The sequence below is a fragment of the Pan troglodytes genome, chromosome 1, assembly GCF_028858775.2.
Source record: "Pan troglodytes isolate AG18354 chromosome 1, NHGRI_mPanTro3-v2.0_pri, whole genome shotgun sequence".
Lineage (NCBI taxonomy): Eukaryota > Metazoa > Chordata > Mammalia > Primates > Hominidae > Pan > Pan troglodytes.
In genome coordinates this window covers 120,232,689-120,254,640 of record NC_072398.2, presented here as the reverse complement: position 1 = coordinate 120,254,640, position 21,952 = coordinate 120,232,689, and the positions used below count along the sequence as shown (strand labels likewise).

Here is a 21,952-nt window from a genome sequence, read left to right as displayed (position 1 = left end):
GCAAGATTTCTGTCTTGAACATAGGTTTGAGATGTCTATTTAGACATCCAATAGAGATATTAAATAGGCAGCTGGAATTCAAGAAAGCCTGGAAATAAAAGATAAAAACTGCAAGTTGGCAGTACATTGATAGTACTTAAAGCCATGAAACTGGATGAGATCACCAAGAGAGAGTATAAGCAAAGAGGCAAACCGTGGACTGAGTCCTCAGGTGTTTTAATGTAAAGAGATTAGGGAGAATGAAGGGATCAGCAAGGAGACTGAGAATGACTAGCCAATGAGGCAGAAGTGTGGTCTTTCAGAAGTGAAATGAAAGTATATTAAGGAGAAAAGGAGTCAGGACAAATAGCTGGTCTCTAAATCAATGTCATTAAAAAATTTTAAAACAAAACCGCTCACTTAAAAGCTCTACAGGGTATAACAGCTAGATAAGACACATAGACCTAGATTTAATACTGCTTTAGAAAAACCAGTGGTAAAAGATGTTTTGAGGCCAAATTGGTAAATTTAGCTTTAGTATTAGAGATGAAAACACTGAAAGGGAAAGCTCAAGGTTGCTGTTTTTTTGTTTTTTTTTTAAAGGTATGTTCTCACTCTGTCAACCAGACTGGAATGCAGTGGCATGTTCACAGTTCACTCTGACCTTGACCCACTAGGCTCAAGTGATCTTTCCGCCTCAGCCTCCCAAGTAGCTGGGACTACAGCCACATGCCACCACACCTGGCTAAATTTTTGGCAGAGATGGGGTCTATTGCCATTGCCCAGCCTGGTGTTGAACTCCTGGCCTCAAGTGATCCTCCTGCCTCAGACTCCCAAAGTGTAAGGATTACAGGTAGGAGTATGCCAGGCCAATTCTTGACTTTAAAAGCAGGATTCAGAATAGTGTAAATAAGGACCTCATTTTGATCAAAAATATATGTATATATGATGCACACAGAATGATCAGAAAGGATATATAAGGTATTAGTGGTAAACTTTGGATGGGAATATGAAGTTCTAATTTTTAGTATTTTGCTTGCTATATTTTCAATTTTTAATATTTCACTTGCCCTTCCCTCCCCCCCTTCCTTCTTCCTTTCCTCTTTCCCCTCCCTCCCTCCCTCTCTCCTTCCTTTGAGACGGAGTCTCACTCTGTTGCCCAGGCTGGAGTGCAGTGGCACCATCTCCACTCACTGCAACCTCCACCTCCCGGGTTCAAGCAATTCTCCTGCCCCAGCCTTCCCAGTAGCCGAGATTACAGGCATGCACAACCATGCCCAGCTAATTTTTCTACTTTTAGTAGAGACGGGGTTTCACCAGTGTTGGTCAGATTGGTCTCAAACTCCTTACCTCAGGTGATCCGCCCACCTCGGCTTCCCAAAGTGCTGGGATTACAGGTGTGAGCCACTGCACCTGGCCTATATTTTCTACAATACATTTGCACTGTTTCTATGACAGAATGTTTCAACATTTTTCAAAGGAAGTGATGATTCATGAAATTACATTCTGCTGATAAATCAAGAAGACTGACAATTGACTACTGAATCTAGTAATATGGAAGTCACTGGTGACCTTGACAATATGTTTATGTGGTGTGGGGAGAGCAAAACCTGACTGAAATAGTTTGGCAGTTCCTCAAAACATAGTTAAACACAGTTATTGTATGACCCAGCAATTACAGTCCTAGGTATATACCCAAGAGAACTGAAAATATATACCCATTAAAAAACCTTGTACACAAATATACACAGCAACATTACTTGTAGCTGCCAAAAGTGGAAACAATCCAAATATTCATAACGAATGGATAAAATGTGGTATATCCATGATGGAATATTACTTAGCAATAAATAATGAAGTGCTGATAAATGCTACAACATGGATAAACCTTGAAAACATTAGACTAAGTAAAAAACACCAATCACAAAGAAAAATATTGTATGATTCCATATATATGAAATGTTCACAACAGGCAATTCCATAAAGACAGAAAGCTTTTTAGTGCTTGCCTATGGCATAAGGAGAGGTGATGGGGAATGACTGCTAATGGGTATAAGGTTTGTTTGGGGGATGTTTTGAACATTTTGAAAATGTTCTAAAATTATAGTGTTGATGGTTGTACAACTCTGTAAACATAATAAAAACCAGAGAACTGTGTACTTTAAAAAGCTGGATTTTACAGTACATGAATTATATTGCAAAACAGCTGTTAATAAAAAGCAGCAAAATCTAGCTGATCTGTGTATTTCACTTCTTTACAGTATTTTCTGATTTACTCTTTTGTTGCCATTGCACAGATTTTTTTTTTCTTTAACCTCTCTTACTTCCAGAGATTTGATCTTTTTTTTTTTTTTTTTTTTCAGACGGAGTCTGGCTCTGTCGCCCAGGCTGTAGTGCAGTAGTGGCACAATCTTGGCTCACTGCAACTTCTGCCTCCCAGATTCAAGCGATTCTCCTGCCTCAGCCTCCTTAGTTAGGATTACAGGTGCCCGCCACTGTGCCGGACTAATTTTTGTATTTTTAGTAGAGATAGGGTTTTGCCATGTTGGCCAGGCTTGTCTCAAACTCCTGACCTCAGGTGATCCGCCCGCCTCGGCCTCCCAAAGTGCTGGGATTACAGATGTGAGCCACTGCACCCGGCCTGATCATTTTTTAATAACCTTGTTCTCCTTCTCCTCCTTTAAGAGACAGGGTCTCACTGTGCTGCCCAGGCTGGCCTCAAACTCCTGGGCTCAAGCAATCCTCCCCACTCAGACTCCTGAGTAGCTGGGACTACAAACACACCACCACGCTCAGCTAACTCCCCATCTCTTTATCCCTATCCCTACACCATTCCCAAACTTTCCCAAATCAAAGATTAACCAGACAGAGAAAATACACTTTTACAGTTTAAGAAATATTAAATGTGATAACTGTTCAGGATCTACTTTTTACACAATCTCAGTAACATATGTACATAGTCCAAAAAAAAAAAAAGCAGCATTTGCCTGGGAACACATCACTATAAGCAAACAAAACATCAAATGGCCTGAATTCTAAAATACCTTTGGATTATATAAAATTACATTGTGAAGTTACAAATGTTGCTCATTCTTGAGAAATGTTTGAATGTTTAAATAGTGTTGCCATAATACATATTATTTCACAACATTAAAAAAAACAGTGGTGAATACAAGGTATCATCATTTTAAGGGTAAAGAGATAAAGAAAGTACATATACAAATCCACTGGAAAAGCTAAGTTTGCAGCTGATTTCCTCTCTTGGATTGTAAAATTTCAGTAATACACAGTCACTATCTACCACTGGAATAATGCCTGAGCAATTTAGGTAAAGATACAAACAATAACAAAAACCCTGCCCAAATATTCAAACTTGGAGAATTCTAGTTAAAATAATAGAAAAATATAAAATTTATCCTTCCAAAAAAAGGTATCTAAGACAAAGGTATAGATACCCCATGTAAATTATTCACAAGTCATATGTGAATCAACCTTTTCTGTATTCCTTAAAGTTGTATAATCGACTGATGAAAAAACAAGTTTCATATTCAAAGACAGTTTCAGAACACATCTACAATTAACTTATTAATGCTGAAGTATATTTTAAAAAACAGCTATTTCACTGAAGTCTTTATAGGAGATTTTATTTTTGGTGCATCTTCTTACGCATTTCTTCAAGAGCTGCTTCTTTCTCTCTCAGCACCTGCTTAAGTCTTCTTATTTTTTCATCTCGAATGGTTTCTTCTAACTCCGGTGGTGTCACTGGGAAAATATCTTCGGTATAATTTTTATTGAAGAAATGACTTTGTTCATAAGCTGCATTTGAATTCAATGTGCCTTTCTCTTGCTTCTCATGGGTATAGTATTCCATCTCAGTTCTCTTTTCTTGTCTGGTTTTGCTGTGACTCGTGAGAATGTTATGTTGTGACACATCTGAAGTTGGTAAAATACTGCTTAGGGGTTGGGAACTGGTGACATTAGCTTCCCCATTTATGATTGCGTTATAAGCATTCTCTGTTTTTCTCTTCTTTATGTGATCCATCTTCTTATTAGTTTTTGCTTTTCTTTTCTTATCAAAATTCTGCTGCAATATTGAATAACATTCCAAAACAAAAACAAAATGTTACTGCTAAATGCACCGGGTACTATCAAATTTAACAACGTCTGCAGAAACAAATATTTAGCTATTACAATTAACAAAATTTATGGAAGACAACTACAGCAAGAAGGAAATATTTCCCACTGTATGGTACCAAAATGTCTTAATCATATTCAGTAAGAAGAAATTGCCTAATTCACATTTTCTTGCTCAAGTCAAGTATTAGAAGCCATACTGACTCACCACAGAAATATAATAGCACTTGTAAAGTGCCTGAGATATAAAATTGATTGTTTTTTTCTTTTCCTTTGCACAGCAGGCACATATGGAGGATTTTCATTCGAAAAGGTTTACTAGTCTCTGATCTAAAGTTCAGAATATTACATGATAATGACATACTCATAAGTCAAAGTATAACAGTAGGCAAAGTTATAGACATTTCTTTTTATCATTATTAGCTATATAAGTTGCTTAAAAGGTTATTATTAAGAACATATGCATGCTTATATCTTCTACTACATTTGAATTATTTCCTTTAGATAGAGTCCTCAAAGTAGGATGACTAGTTAAAAAGCTATGGCCATTTTCTTGTAATATAATGGGAAAAAAATGTAGGAGGTGAATAAAAAAAATTAAAACACATCTTTAACTGGGATGCATTTTTACCTGTGCGTGTGTGTGTGTGTGGGGGGGGGGCGGTTTATATATATATATATATATATATGTATGTGTGTGTATATATATGTATGTATGTATGTGTGTGTGTGTGTGTGTGTGTATATATATATATATATATATATTTTTTTTTTTTTTGAGACAGAGTTTCGTTCTGTTGCCAGACTGGAGTGCAGTGGTGCGATCTCAGCTCACTGCAACCTCTGCCTTCCGGGTTCAAGCGATTCTCCTGCCCTCAGCTTCCCAAGTAGTTGGGACTACAGGTGCGCGCTACCTCACCCAGCTAATTTTTTGTATTTTTAGTAGAGACGGGGTTTCACCATGTTGGCCAAGATGGTCTCGATCTCTTGACCTCGTGATCCGCCCGCCTCAGCCTCCCAAAATGCTGGGATTACAGGCGTGAGCCACTGCACCCGGCCTGGTTCTTTTTTTTTTTTTTTGAGATGGAGTCCTGCCCTGTCGCCTGGGCTGGAGTGCAATGGTGCGATCTCGGTTCACTACAAACTCTGCCTCCCGGGTTCAAGTGATTCTCCTGCCTCAGCCTCCTGAGTAGCTGGGATTACAGGCACCCGCCACCAGGTCCAGCTAATTTTTGTATTTTTAGTAGAGACGGGGTTTCATCATGTTGGTCAGGCTGGTCTTGTATTCCTGACCTCAGGTGATCCACCTGCCTCAGTCTTCCAAAGTGCTGGGGCCTGGTTGTTTTAACTATCATTTTGGTATTATGTATTTGCAAAACCAGTAACAACCATCATTTATACTAATGCACAAGGGTTAAAACCAAATCAAGAAAAGTAATATTCATGTATCATTTGTAGTACCTATGAAGAGCACATTAAAATGTATTACCTACCTGTTTTCTCTCTCCTTCCTTCACCATAAACTCTGTCTCTTTGTAAGTACCACTCTTTACCAAACTGCTAAAGGAATCGAAACCTTCTCCAGAGGTCAAATGGTCAGGAATTCGAGTAAGGCACACTCTCAAATCCTTAGTAAGGCCAAATATCTTTTTAAATTCAGCATCACTCTTCAGATGTAATGCCTTATTACTTCTTCCTTGAGAATCTTTCTTGTCATTTCTTCCTTGGGCACTTTTATCTGATGTTGATGCCATCTCATTATGGATCTGGAATTAGGAAAAGAAAACACACAAACAATACTGCTAATTATTCAAGTTACTTTATTAAGCAACTAAGTGATTATTTCATCTTACATAAAAGAACATATCATGCTTTATGATTGGTTTGTATTATCCTTGCCTTACCACCCACACTCAAAAAACTGAATATAAGGAAGTACAAACTTAAAATATTCCCCCCTACAATTTCTCTATTAATTTGTTGCACTAGAAAGGTAATAAGTAGTCAATTCTAAAACAACTAAAATGAGAATACAGACTAATGACAAGGTTAAAATAACATATATGACATTATTTAGAAATTGTAGTCTTCTGGAAAAGTCACACATGCCTTTAATCGATCTTGTATTTAACAATCAGAATTTACCTCCTTACATCTCTGGAGTTCAATGAATTTCTGTACTGAAGGGGAGAAATGCTGACATTATTGAGTAGACCTCTAAGTAAGCAAGGAAAAGATGGGTACAAATATCTAGTAAGCACACAGACAGACAAACCTTAAGTCGAACATAAAGGTAACTATGTGGGCATGTTGGGTAACTGGCTGAGGAGTCACAAAGAGCTAATAAAAAGGAAAATGAAATTTGTCTACCAAAAAAAAAATCAACCCATCAAAGATGCTGATAAAATCTTATTTCCACAAACTACTGAAAGGTATTGATTAGCCCTGTCTCACCTTTCCCATGGTATACCACCACCACCACCACAAAAAAACCCCACAAAACCCCAAAACCAACTCTTTTACATGCATATTGATCTCCTCATATACTAAAAAGGCTATTATATATGAACATACATATATACATGTATGTATATACATATACTCACATATTTTTACTAAGCTTTGAATTCACATTATCCTTCCCCAACTCTTCTAAACCTTTTTGCTCTGTGAATTTTTTGTTTTAAAGATTTGGCATGCCAAGTGATTCAAGAGAAAGATTGTACTCCTTTGTACAAGATTGTACCCAATTGTACTCCTCCTCAAATTTGCTCAGATGGAAGTTTTGACTTAAATACTCATATGTGCATAGTCTGTGTGTGATGGGGTTGGCAGTGGGGGAAAGAGGTATCATAGATAACTTTGAGAATTAAGAAAACAAACTTTTCTATATAGATATATAAAAAGAGCACCCTGACATGGGAAAATTACCTTTGGTTCTTGGTCTCTGAAAACACACTGTTGTGAAGTAACAGTTGTTGCATCAACAGAGGAACTTATTTTCTCTATGCTCTGGAGGACACTTCCTTTTCTAGCATAAATGACGGCTGTTACTTTTCTGGGGGCATTGTGTCCTGTACTAAATCCAACTGGAAAGATTGGATTTGTGAATAAAGTCTTACTCTGTTTTAAGTAGTTACTGGATTGGTTCATATGTGGATTTGTGGTAGAAGGAGATGGTTTCTCCACTTTATTCTTCTCTGCCCTTAGATTGGCCATGGAAGCAAGCTGGGTATTGGAAAGTGATTTTGTCTCCATCTGGGAAGATTTACTTTTAGCCAAAACAATATTTACAACCTCTCTGGATATTTCTGTGACTGGACTTGAACTCACTGTCTGTAACGTGTCTTTTCTTACTGGAGTATCAGGAGAAACAGAATTCTGTTGGTCAATTTGTGATGGCAGAACATCTGTCCCCTTTTTAGCCAACAGATAGACTTTCCCATTAAACATAACCAAAGCATTATCTTTAATAGGCATATTTTTGGATCGCGTCCCACTAGGATCGATGGTACTCAATGGTGGCATATTTATAGTATTATCTCCCAAATTTTTCCTATCTACAAAAGTTTTTAAAATCTTTGAAGCCACATTATTTGAAGACTTAACAGGAACAAGAGATGGCGTAAAAGGCTGTAGATTATCTTGGAAAATCCATTTCACTGGAGCAGCTTGAGAATGCTGACCACCTTTCAATTGTGTCTCTGTAGCAACATTCTTTGGAATTTGTGTGGTATTTAGTATTACTGGCTTTGCTATTTCTGTAACAGGTTTTGGGTAAATGTTTTGAAAGTTCTTGGTAACTACATTTTTCACTGTATTTACAGGAGATACATAAATAACGGTTGGCATTTGGGAGGCCTCAACCATTCCTGAGGTACTGGTGGTGGCAGTTGCAAGTATCTTTTGCTGCACTGAAGGAGGCAATGATGACGCTGGTACAGATTTCACTTCAGCATGGGCTGGAATCTGTAAATGATGCCCAGAAGGCAAAACTGGAGACTTCACAGTCACTGGAAGACTCTGGGTATTAACTACAATAAAAGATGAGTCTTTTTGTGTTGAGGGAGGAACAGCAAATGTTTGCATGGTGAGTCCATCAATTTTCACACCATGACTCTGAACTTTAGAAACTGATGAAGAAAAATTTCCAGTTCCCACAGAAGTAACTCTACCTTTTTCTGATGTATCTACTGTTCTTGTAAGAAAATAGTTTGAAGAACTGGCTGGCTGAAAAATGGGCAATTGAACTGATGCACTTGTGGAAGAGCTGGAAATCTGAGTCTGAAAAGTAACTTGAACTGGTTTTCCTGTATTCCCTTTCAAAGCATCAGACATGACTGAAGATTGAACTAGTGGTATAAGATTTCCAGAAGACTTAGGAATTGGAAGTAATTGCAGAAGATTTTTTCCATCCGAGCCAATCGTCTGAACTACTTGGTACATGCAGCCTGAAACACTTAAAAGAACATTGAGTAAATAAATACAACATACTACATGGTATATACATTTTATTTAAAAATAAATATTTGTAAATATTTGTAAATATTAAAATATAAAGTATATAATTTTCCATTTTGAGTTTTTAAAGTGAAAGACTGCAAAACAAATATTTTGAAGTAGAAGAGATAATGATATAGTCAACACCTTACATGATTAGGCAATGGGTATGAGATAGTAACATTTATTCCTAAGACTAAAAGTAGACATTTCTAAGGTTTTGCCCTATATAAAATTATACTACTAAAGTAAGCTCCTCTTAAAATATTAGCATCCTCCCTTCCCCCTTTCCCTGAATTCCTTCCTCTGGTCCTCCTCCTCTATTCTAACTGAAGATTCTCATTCCCTCTCCCCTTACTCTTATTCCATTTCTCTCTTTTTCCCCTCAATCTGTTCTGTCTTCTTCCTTCAATAACTCACAAGTTCTGCCAGCCATTCTTCTTTTGCCTAAGCTATCTCTCATGGTGTTATCTTAGTTTGCCACATTTTTGTGCTATAGATTTCACTGAACTGTTTACATAGGAATCATTTTCTTCTGATTACTGTTTCAGCACATTTGAGGTTTAGTGCTACATAGTCTCTGGTATAGCAATTATTTATATTAGTCAATTGTCAATCACCTATCAACCCATACATACAATACCACTGCAATTTCAGCTGAATGGTTTTCAATCAATGTGGAACAGACTGGAAATCAATTTTTTTTTAACTGAATCAATTCTGACCCCCATGCCTTGAATTATTTCTTAGTATAGACTGTCTAATCTTAAGAAAAATCAATATATACGAATCTCTGTTTGCATAATTAGTTATTTGGAGATTACTTGAATGTAAATACCTTACCTTATTTATATCTAAAACATTTTTCAGCTCCTGGGAAATATTGAGCTTTCATGTCACACATACTATCACTCTACCTAGGTACGCCTCACCCAACTCAACTCTTCACATAGCTCAAGTCTTGGCATAAATGATATTTCTCAAGAGATACATTTTCTGACCACTTTATCCTTGTCTTTCCTTCATAATTAATCCATAACATTATGCTTGTTAGCTTCCTTCATGGTATATATCATAGATTGTCATCATATATTAATATGTTTGTCTATAGACTGTCTCTCATATTATATTCTAGCAATATGAGTGCAGCGTCCATATACCATAGACCTAGCATGGTCTTAGATAACTAAGATCAAATAAATACAAAAGTTCAAGGGCAAATAATAACAATAATAATTAGGATTCTCAAAAGCATAAAGGTATGTTTTTAAAACTCTCAGGTATTAATAAAAATCAATACCCAAAATTCTATGTATCCGTAGAAATTTGGTTTACCTTTCTGCAGCCCGAATAACATTATTATATCCTTACAAAAATTTAAAAGTCTTTTGGACACGCGAGAGTGGGTCAAAATATTACATTGACCTTTTGTTATTGTTGCTGTTGAGACAGGGCCCGGCTCTGTCATCCAGACTGGAGTGTAGGTGTACAATCTTGGCTCACTGCAATCTCCACCTCCTGGGCTCAAGCTATCCTTCTACCTCAGCTTCTCAAGTAGCTGAGACCACAGATGCACGCCACCAAACCCGGCTAATTTTTGTATTTTTTATAGAGGCAAAGTTTTGCTATGTTGTCCAGGCTGGTCACACACTGACTTTTAATAAATTAAAAGTTAACTTCTAAAGAGAATAACCCCAAAGAAAAGGATGAATTCTTGCTTTCAGGGTTTTAAGAGGAAAAATCTACCTTTATTACCTCCCTGCACCACAAGAAAAGCACATTTGACCTGGATAAGAACATATTCAATATTAAGTCATTACACAAAAATTTACCAAGTGTCTGTTTTAAGTTAAGCACCAGGCTCATTAGGAAAAAAGGGTCAGTAAGCTGTAGCCTCTGGGCCTAATCTGGCCCACTCTGTTTTTGTGCATTCTTATATTTTAATTGATTTTTAAAAATCAAAAGAGTAACAGTAGCCTCTGTAGTGGCTCCTCAGTCTTCTTTGCCAACTCATACTTTCGAATCAACTTTCAAATGTTGGGAGTTTACCAAAGCTTAGAAAGAATCCTTCTCTTCCTATTCTGTACTCTTTTGTTAGATGCTTTCTTCTCAATGCATAACTTCAATTAAATTATCACTTACACATGAACAATTTCAATATTTCTATCTGTGGCTTCTTTGAAATTTAGGCTTATACATCCAAATTCCCTTTTAACATTTTCATTCAGAATCTCAAACGTTCCTAAAATTCAACATGGCCAACAGATCTCTGCCCATCCTAATCCCCCAAATTCCATCTTCTGCAGGGTTTTCTTTGCTAAATAGCATCTCATCTACCTTAGGTGCCTTAAGTCAGAATAGATAAATCCTCCTTTCTTATTCCTTATATTCAGTGATCACAAAATCCTGTTGATATTGTCTCCTAAATTTCCTTTCATCTGTTCAATTCTCTCCAAATCAACTGTTACCACTCTACTCCAAGCAAACATCATCTCTGGCTTAGAATACTACAATAGCTTCATGACTGATTTTTTTCTCCAATTGTATCTTCTACCTTTCAATTTACTCAGCACACTAAAACTGATCTTTCCCTGCTTAAAACATTGCAGTGGCCTTCCATTATTCTTAGAGTCGTAGGAAGAAAACCATTGCTTCTGATGCAATGTTAAGCCAAAGGAACAGAGGATTTTAAGAAAATTGGGCAATTACACTAAAAGTTTCTGAGATGCCAAATAGGATGAGGATTAAAAATGTACACTGAAAATAGTGCTGTGAAGATCAATGATGGCTTTAATAAGAGCAGTGTGGTAGGGGAAAGAAGTTGCTGAGGAGTGGATATGAAGCAAGTAGACAACTCTTTTTAAACTTTGACTGTCAAGGGGAAGAGAAAGACTGGCAGGAAGCTACAGGAATAAATGGAATCAAAGAAGGGATCTTTCCTTTTTCTTTGTTTAAGGTTAGATTAACCAGAACATATATAAATACTCAAGTGAGCCAGTTCAGGGAAGAAACTGGTAATAAAGGAACAAAAGGGATACACAATGAGAAGGAGGTAGGAAATGGAAACAAGAGAGACAGGTGGAGGGACTCAACCTTAAAGAGAGCTGGAGACCTATCTCCTTCCATTGCAACACTGGAGAAGAGATTAGGTGCATTTTCAGGTAAGCATACAACTTTGGGGTTAGAAGGCTGAGGTAATTCTCATTTAAAGGGTTTTATTTTCTTTATGAAAAATCACATGACATCATTTGCTAAAAGTAAGAGCAAAAATATGGAAAGATTTGAGGAGAATCAAAGATTGGAACAGTCTTCGTGAAGGAGTAAACTGACCACAGAAGATATTAGAGTTGCCAGGATGTGTTGATGGCATGGGGAGACAGGTAATGGTTATGAATTTATAGTAGTACTAATCTGTACTCGAGATTTTTCTTGTCACACCAAGCACAGATAAAGAGAAAGCATACTGAGTTCATCCAGGGTTGGGGTGGCATCAGGAAGGTGCAACAAAAAAATCAAAGAAGAGCAAAAGAATTTAAGGTATTGATAAGAGTTATTAAAATGAAACAGAGTCTAAACTGGATAGGAAGAAAATGAGAGAATAAAAGGCTAAAGTATAGGGATAAAATAAAGGGATTATTGGTCTGTAGGGCCAGATAAAGTTAACAGTTACAGTAGGAACAGTTAAACAAGTCAGCTAGAAATACAGGAACTGGCATTTAGAAAACAGGACGTGTGAAACAGTTTCGTAGATGCAGCAATTTCATCTAATAATAAGTACTACAAAAGTAGATAGGTGCAACAGAACAGAGAATAAGATCACTGGGGGAAAAGATCTCTGTAATAAAGACGAGGTGACAAAGAGATTATCCGTACGGATACTGAAATCACATGAGGGAAGATGGTGAGCTAGATGGTGAACTAAGCGCCAAGTCAGTGACAGGAAGTTGGTAGATGGTGTTAATAAGCTGCAATTAAGTGATATGCCAGAAAGTTATCTTGAAGCCTACTTTCTTCTGCAGTCTATTTTCTTTCCTATTATTCTACTAAAACTTCATTCTCAAAGATTACCAAATATGTTCTCACAGTTAAATTTGTCTTTATCTTCATTCCCTAGGTACCTCTCTGTTGCAACTAATTATCCCTCCATATTGATCCTCTTACCTATCATAGTTTCCACTGTGCACAACTTCTGTTTCTCTTGACTTTCCTAATGCTCCCGTACTCATTTTCTGCATTCTAAGCATTCTCCTTTAACTATCCCACATTTCTTGACCCTGTTTTTCTCCTTCAAGACATTCTTCCTTAAAGACTGCAACAATTCGCCGGGTGCGGTGGCTCATGCCTGTAATCCCAGCACTTTGGGAGGCCGAGGCAGGTGGATCACGAGGTCAGGAAATCGAGACCATCCTGGCTAACACAGTGAAACCCCATCTCTACTAAAAATACCAAAAAAAAAAAAAAAAATTAGCCGGGCGTGGTAGCAAGTGCCTGTAGTCCCAGCTATTCAGGAGGCTGAGGTAGGACAATGGAGTGAGGAGGAGGCGGAGCTTGCAGTGAGCTGAGATCGCGCCACTGCACTCCAGCCTGGGCGACAAAGCAAGACTCAGTCTCAAAAAAAAAAAAAAAAAAAAAAAGACTGCAACAATTCTCACGGCTTCAACTATTTTCAACTATCTTCTTTGGAATAATGACTCCCATAGTTATATACTTTTATTCCTGTCCCCTACTGGAATTGACATCAGTTCCATATTTGTGATGTCTTACCAAACATTTTAATCCCATCACTTTAAATCTACGAAGTTAAAATTACTCTCTATTGAAAACTAGTAGTCTATCCTACCATTCAATCATATGGCAGCGCCAATATTTTCCACATCATATAGGTTTTAAATCACCTAGTCATTGCTGATTTGTCTTTATCATCATTCTTATTTACTTTAAATTCATCCACAGAACCTTGCATATGTCCTTACAAAAGGTAAACATTTAATAAATGCATACTGAATCATCAAGTCTATACGGTTTTCTTTTTAACCCATTTCATCCATCTTTTCTTTCTTCATCATTGTGACTTCCACCATCTACATGAGATCCTCATCAGATGTGTCTAGCACTCATCATTCTCATCCCTACAGTATTTTGCTGATGTTTAGTTTTTCTGATTGCAGCCACTATTGACTATTATGTATCTCTGGCAGACTAAAATTGTTTTCATCCTGTTATCTCTTGTTCAAAGTTTTAGTATTCATCATTGCCAATTCAGCTGGACGTGAAAATCATCTACAATCTAGCTCCAACCAATCTCTACAATACCACCCACAACTTCTCAATGTGAAATCTCTGCTCTTACCAGAGAGATCTCTTTGCTATTCTGGAATATGCCATGTATATTACATTATTTACTCAAAGTATTATTATTTTTCTTCTCCAACAATATAAAATTAGTTTCCAATTCTATCTTTTCCATAAAATATCTGCCAGTCACTCCAGCTTAATTTCTTCCAACTTGGAATCCCGAATGCACTCCCATTGGTGCTATTAATGTTGGAAATTATATAATGCTTTCTTTATTGACTTTAATCTATTAGCTAATTTTTTAAAATGAGTAAAGTATTGTTTCATTCAATAAGACTGAAACTCCTTAAGGTGAGAGGCTTTGTAATTTATTTTGCAAATATCCTTCCAATACCAAGCATAGTATTTTATATGACGTCTATATTTCTGCTTTATAAAAAAAACTATACTGTGTGAGCTATTTTCCAATCTGATCACTAAATTTTTCCCTCTCTTTTCCTCTATTTCACCTCCAAAAAACAAAAAAAAGGAAGAAAAATTAAGCTTCTTCCATGTCAGTGTACCAGTGAGAGTCACATAATCTACCACAGACCATAAATTCCTGCAGGGTAGATTATCCTATTCATATCTATATACTCCGCATCTAATTCAGAAACTGGAAATTGCACACAATAATGTTAGCTGAATTGAATCCTACAAGCTATAATTTTATTAAAAATCCATGATTTCTTGGCAACAAAATGTAATGAGTTCTAAAAATTAATCTGCAGAATGCTAAGAAGTAATAACTCAGGATGAAATTCGTACTCCTTCTATCAATATACAGTTTTTCATATCTAGAAGGAGCCTTCCATTGAAGAGATTAAATAATTAAAGTCCTACAAAGATTCTGTTTTCTGAAAGATCATATTCTGCGGGCTAATGTCAGAACTAAAACTAGAACCAGATTCTGCATCCCATTTTCTAGTCTGGTCACCTAATTACTTTAAAGTAATTACTTTAAACCAGCTGGTGTTCAAACTGAGAAACTACATTTGAAAAATAATACAGTTTAACAGTTTAAAAGAGAGAAGAGGAACATATTAGAAAGATTACGGGCTACTAATTCTGGTTCTTATAATTACAAGTTGACTAGAAAATGTACTTATCCTCTTTGAATCTGTTTCTTCATTTGTTAAATAGGGGAAAATAAAGCTTACTAGGAGAAGTAAATGAAATAACTGCCTGGGAGCGTAACAGTTATCATCTTCCATTAAAATATGCAATTGGTCTCTGAGAATAAGGTAAGATAAGGTCTTTTAAAAATGTAATGAGAAATATGGCCGGGTGCAGTGGCTCATGCCTGTAATCCCAGCACCTTGGGAGGCTGAGGCGGGCGGATCATGAGGTCAAGAGATCGAGACCATCCTGGCCAACATGGTGAAACCCCGTCTCTACTAAAAATACAAAAATTAGCCGGGCGTGGTGGCACACGCCTGTAGTCCCAGCTACCTGGGAGGCTGAGGCAGGAGAATCACTTGAACCCAGGAGGTCGAGGTTGCAGCGAGCCACTGCACTCCACCTGGCAACAGAGCGAGACTCCATCTCAAAAAAAAAAAATAATAATAATAATGAGAAATTTAATAAAAAGGCACATTAAACATATTGGTAATGTTATATAACTTCTGACATTTTTTACTATTCTAATATTGATATGAGGCATTCATATATTAGAAATAGACTAATAAAAATGTTGAAGGCTGATGAACATTTTATAGATATTTTTGCAAAATATATTTTTTTCAACTGCTAGGAAATCCTTTTCTTACTATCTATGACATAACATTATATACATATAGAACATAATATATCTAAGTACATAACATAGTTATCTATCCAATAATATGTACCATGTATTGCGTACATGATAGATATACCAGTTGTTACTAACTCTAATCCTAATAAACAGTCAAGAAAGTTATGAACTGCCATTCCCATTTTATACTTGAGAAAATGGAGATTTGGAAACATTTAATAACTTACTTAGAATGACACACTCCCCTTGAGAAAGCTTATCTACTTTCTGTATTTACTTTAGCATAACCCCATTGTAACAGGGTCCAAAAAATTCAAATGTATAAACTAAGAGATTAATGACAGATTTCATTTAGACTGTATAGTATGTGTGTCTGTCTCTCCCTCACACACACATACACAGACACACTCAAATCACAAAATAAAACACTGTACACAACAAAATGCATACTGAACTGACAATGAAGCATCATCATTCCAGTCAAACCAAACCCCCTGCTGAGAACACTTAAGTTTAGCTCCCCATTTGAATACAAATGGTTTTGGGAAGATAGCTGCCAATGGCCAATCACATGATGTCTTAATTCTTATTATTGTAGGATATATAATCACAGGCTTTCATTATAGTACCTCTAAGGTGATGCTTCCCAAATCTCTAGTCTCAGCTCTGACTCAGCCTGAGTTTCATATTCAAATATCTGACTGCTTTTTTGATGTGTTCCTCATCTCAGTTAATTTACCAATATCCACCCAGAAAACTGGCATCATAATTGATCCCCCTTTCTTCCTGCCAATTCATTAACGAAGTCGGTCTATTTTCCCTTCTATATTTCTTTGAATCCAACCCCTACTGTACTGTACCAGCTAGTTCAGGCCCTCAGAATTTCTGAAAAGACAACTGAAATAGGATCCTTATATGTAGATCACTCACCCTCAAATCCACACTGCCAACGTTATCTAAAATGTACACCTGTGTCAGTCTTTTTCTTAAAATACTCTGAACTATTTCCAATAGATGAAGTCTAATCTCCTTAGCAGGGCAAACAGAACCCTTAAGAGCTATCTATCTATCCTACTTGTACAGAATCAAGCAACAAGTATCAATCATAAACCATACACGTCCTTTATTTACCAGTTCTCTGCATAAGCATATCCTGCTTTTATCTTTAACTGGATAGCTGATACTTATGTTTCCCAACTCAGCTGTTCTTGGAATCTTTCTTCCAACTCCCTTTCTCTACTCTCTTCCTTTACTACATCAACTCTACCTTCCTCCTCCTCCACCATGACTGTAAGGTTTTCCCTGGCAACAGCCCATATCCTATTATTTAATCAGTCTTCCCATTTAGCACAGTCTATCACATAGATAGTAGGCACTAAATGAATGTTTTTTCATCAAATGTTTAAACTGTATTGATAATAAGTGGTAAGCTAGGATATGAACCCAAGTCTCTATGACTTAAAAGGTTCTTTCCACTACAGCGTTCTGACTCCTGCTTTATTCTTCGACAATAAAACCCAAATCAATATAAATTAAATGCATACTATCACAAATATCTTCCAGATTTTTCCTTTGTACTCTAAGATTAAATTTGGGTTTTACATGTGATGTTCTGATGAATTAGAGATACTTCAAACAATATACAACAATATACAATTCTGTATTATGCTACTGAAAAATTTTAAATAAGCAGTAACAGGAAAAATTTAAGCTACAAACAATAAGAAAATCATAGTCATTTAAGTTATAAAAATAAATGATTTAGTACCATCAAACATGTTACCAGAAAAATAAGAAAACTAAGTTTCCAATAGACTACAAGGGCTGTTAATATTATTTACAAAATTATATTTGGATGTTTTATTACTTACAAAACAGAATGGAATCAAATACGCAACCATTAACCAAAGTAAATGTCGAAGCTTCAGAAAGTCATCTGGTAAATGTCCCAAATATACGATGTAAAACCTCAATGATTTAAATAAATACATTCAAAAATAATAAAAACAATGCATAAATCAATGAGTTAATGAACTCAAAATCAAAATGACTTATGAATGTAATTTGTAATTTAAAAATCTCCAAATCCCCAAAAGGATTAGAAACTGGATAACAGAGTTAAAGGTACACACACACACACACACACACACACACAAAGTAAAGTTGTTTATCTTACTTTTTGTATTTAAAAATGCAATCCTGAAACAAATTTTCTATACATTAAGCTAAGTCAGAAGTCAGTAAGTATTCAGGTACTAAAATAAGGCAGCAGAAATTAATCATTAGAAAGTAATTCTACTTTTTCATATGTACACAGGGCACTCTCTGCCCCTTCCCCCAAACTTCCACCACAAAATTTAAAAAAAGAAAAAAGAAAAAAACACACAAGTACACCAAAAAATGGCTCTTTTTATGATTTGAAATACAATGGTTCTATCTTGACAGTTCAACAGAATTTTGGCTCATTACTATTAGTGACCATTTCCTTTTATAATATTGCTTTTAAGGACTCACCATTACTTACGGTCTTTATTGCAATGAAGTTTTCTACTTGTAATTAAAGAAAACTACCTGCTGGGCTAAAATCTGTACAGAATTAAAGTTGTATGCTTATAATAGTAATAGTTAACATTTAAATCGTGCTTTACTATTTTCCTACACGACGTATTTTACATTATTTCATTCTCCTAATCTTTAAAATATTTCTAAGTGCTATTATTTACAGACTGGAAACAGGTACCTGGCCTCACAAATGCTAACTAGCAAAGTTGAGATTAACCCCAGGTAGCCTGATTTTCTTCAAACGAAAATCCTCTTCCATGAGTTGTGCATCTTAGTTCTTCATTTTCTTATTAGAGTCTGCAGACCCTATTTTTTCCTCATCACTTAATCTACTAACCATGTGAGAGTACAAGTGAAAATATTCTGCTTTAGCTAACACTGTTTCCGATTCATTTCCTTGTAATACAATTTAAAAAAAAAAACCCAAAAACTAAGTTACTGATCATCTATTTTCTAACTACAAGAATATCTTCCTTAGAAATACTGGACTCTCCTCATGCCAAATATAAATAGCCAATGAAATGGCACTTCATTACACCCTACTTCAAAAACGCTGTTCAAAAGGACTGACTTTACACGAGAATTTCTCCAGTCTTACTTCTCTCTTCACATAAAGCTATTACTTGAAATTTTAAATATTCCATCTCCTTATTCTAAAGCCATTTTTCTTCAATCACACACCCTTTCTGTCTCACTATTAAAATCTAACTATTTTCACTGAAGGTCCAGCGCCACCAGGGCTGCACTTGCTAATCCGCGCTGACTGCTGCGTTTCTGCGTGTGCATGAGAATCTTCCAGAAGGTTTGAGTCACATAAGAGCGTCGGCCATCTTGGTTTTCATCTCCCGTGGAGATCTACTCGGTCCGCCTATTAAACTTGAGACGCTGGGGTCCCGCGGAGCCGGGGAGCCGCTGTGTCAGGCTCTAAAGAGGTTTTACATTTCCCAGAGGAAAGCGCTCTATGGGCTTTAAGCGCCGCGGAGACAAGCGCTTCCCGCCTGGGTGGCGCACTCTGCGGGCTCCAACTCCTCTCAACTACACAGCGTCCGGAAACGACGGCCGACTCCACATCCCTAAGACGGACAGAGGGGCAGCCGTGGGGAGGATTCGAAACCGGTACTTACCAACGCGAGGCGTTGCCTGAATTTTCCTCTGCGGGTTTCAGGAAGACCCTCCGTAGGTTATTTGACATTTTAGTTGGGAGAAAGGGGACACCTCATCCAGGAAAGTGGGAAGCGTGGGGCCGAGTTTCTCAATGGGGCGAGAACCAGAGCGAGGGAATGTTGGGCTGGAGTTGCCCACAGCAACTGTGAGGGGTTCGACCTTAACGGAGGGCGACAGCGGGCTCTCGAGAGGGTGTATCCCCAGGCTTCGGGACGAGGTCGCGCACCGCCCAGAAACCGGAAGGCTCCTGGCGGTGGACTGCACCCTCACGGCCCTACGCTGAGAGAGAATCGGCGTGAGTCTCCGCCCTCAGAGCCTACGACAACGCTCCGGACTCCGCCGGAGCAGGCGCAGGGGGTGTGGCCTTGGTGGCACCACCCCCAACAGAGCCTGGTCAGCGCTGAAGACTGCGTCAGTCTGGCTCTGCCGCCCCGCCCACTGAAGCCGATAGCTGGAGCAAAGCTCGGTCGGGCGTCTTCCGGGGTCGTCATGTCCGGTTGCCAAGGTGACTGGCTCGCTAAAGCCCAACCCTTATGATGCAATCCAATGGCAAGTGATATTTGCTATCTTTTCTTCCGGATCAAGGAACAAATCGCAAAAGAAAGCTCTCCCGACACCTACGCAAAATAAAATGTTTCCGGGGTCAATCATAAATTTTCTGCTTCTGTGCTCGCCGCTAGTGTACGTTTTTCTTTCCCATCAGTGCATTAAAAGACATCGGCGCGCTTTTTTGGAGTCATGCACTTGTGGCCTGAGAAAACTTCAAACGCCTGCCTGTGGTCAGCGATTATTGTTGCTGCTTCTCTGAAGGTTTCCCATTTACTCCTCTTTCCTGAAGCTTTGCCTCTAGACTTACTTAACTCTTTCCTCCAGCCTATGTTCATCGAAACTATCACTTATTGTCATATAGACCTTTATTTCTGAAGGGAGATCTGGGAGTTGCATCAGAACATCCATTGTATTCATTAAATCATTTATTCAGCTGTCCATTGCAGTTGATGCTCTTTATCTCACACTATTTCAGAATTTTTCCTCGCAGCACTATTAATTAGTCCCTCATCTTGACGCCATTGGCAATATACTTTCCTGGTTTTGCTCCTACCTTTTTGTCTACACCTTCTCAATCTCTTTTGAAGATATCTCCCTTTTCAAGGGAGTTCCTTACATCTTGATCACTGATTCTCTTATGTTTTCAAACTGTCTTGTCTCGATTAGTGGTTTTATTCATGCTCCTGGATTGAATTACCACCTCCACCCATTATTTTACCACCAAACACATGTATGTCCTTGGCACGGATTTAAGTGTTTTACAAAATTAATTTACTCCTAACAGCTAATAAAATAATTATTATATGCAGATGAAGTAACTGATGCTCAGAGAGGGTGAACAACTTTTTAGAGGTCATAGAGCTTGTGAGTGATGGAGCCAGGCTCCAAATCCAGGTTGTCTGGCTGAACACACCATGTACTACTGCATTATGCTGCCGTGTGACTCATAAATTTATGTTCCCAGTTCTGATTTCTCTGAGATCTATACCTGGATGTTCAAGTGAATTGTTGAGATATCCCTTTTTGCTATTTTAAAAGCCCCTTCAAATGAAACATGTTCAAAACCACACTTATGACTTGCTTCTCTTCCCCCCACTACACATTTTCTTTTATCAGTGCTATCTCAGAAAGAAAGAAAGAAAGAACTTCCTTCTATTAAAGTTGCCTAAATCCCAGTGTCATCCTTAACACTTTCCTCTTTTTATTCCAAAATATACAATTCACCAACTTTTGCAGATTTTATCTTCTAAATATCTTACAAGTCTGCTTTATATTTCTATTACTACTACTGTAGAGCAAGCTTACTTGGTCTAGTAAAGCTTTAACTGATACCCTCATATCCACTCCTTTTTTATTTTTTATTTATTTATTTTTTTAGAGGGAGTCTCACTCTTATCACCCAGGCTGGAGTGCAGTGGGCAATCTCAGCTCACTGCAAGCTCCGCCTCCTGGGTTCACGCCATTCTCCTGCCTCAGCCTCCTGAGTAGCTGGGACTACAGGCACCCGCCACCACACCCAGCTAATTTTTTGTATTTTAATTAGAGATGGGGTTTCACTGTGTTAGCCAGGATGGACTCGATCTCCTGACCTCCTGATCTCTCCGCCTCAGCCTCCCAAAGTGCTGAGATTACAGGCGTGAGCCTCATATCCACTCTTGTATTCCTCTAAATGCTGCAGCCAGAGATACCATATGGAAACACAAATCTGATGGTGTCATCTCACTGCGTTAAAAAAAAAAAAATCAGTTTCCCCATTGCTCTTATGAAAAGGGTCAAAATCCTTGATTCTTTTCCTTTTTTTCTTTTTCTTTTTTAGACAGGGTCTCACTCTGTCACCCCAGACTGGAGTACAGTGGCGTGATTTCAGCTCACTGCAATCTCCATCTCCTGGATTCAAGCGATTCTTGTGCCTCAGTCTCCCAAGTAGCTGGGATTACAGGTGTGCACTACCACGCCTGGCTCATTTTTTGTATT

The 21,952-nt window shown here is 37.6% G+C and overlaps 1 protein-coding gene across 7 annotated transcripts; it reads right to left on the bottom strand.

Moving 5' to 3' along the window:
• Positions 1-2,854: 2,854 nt before the first annotated feature.
• LRIF1 (ligand dependent nuclear receptor interacting factor 1) lies at positions 2,855-19,948 on the bottom strand. 7 transcript variants are annotated; one of them, XM_001162269.6, is made up of 4 exons: positions 19,390-19,948; positions 7,045-8,572; positions 5,607-5,879; positions 2,855-4,063 (listed from the first exon to the last, which is right to left on the bottom strand). In XM_001162269.6, the coding sequence occupies exons 1-4, from the start codon at positions 19,455-19,457 to the stop codon at positions 3,623-3,625; spliced, it is 2,310 nt and encodes a 769-aa protein (XP_001162269.4). In that variant the 5' UTR covers positions 19,458-19,948; the 3' UTR covers positions 2,855-3,622. The 7 variants fall into 7 exon arrangements, with proteins under 7 accessions (XP_001162269.4, XP_009427874.4, XP_009427866.4 ...); XM_009429599.5 differs by having other exon boundaries at positions 7,045-8,564; positions 19,390-19,936; XM_009429591.5 differs by having other exon boundaries at positions 2,855-4,060; positions 19,390-19,931.
• Between the last annotated feature and the right edge of the window lie 2,004 nt (positions 19,949-21,952).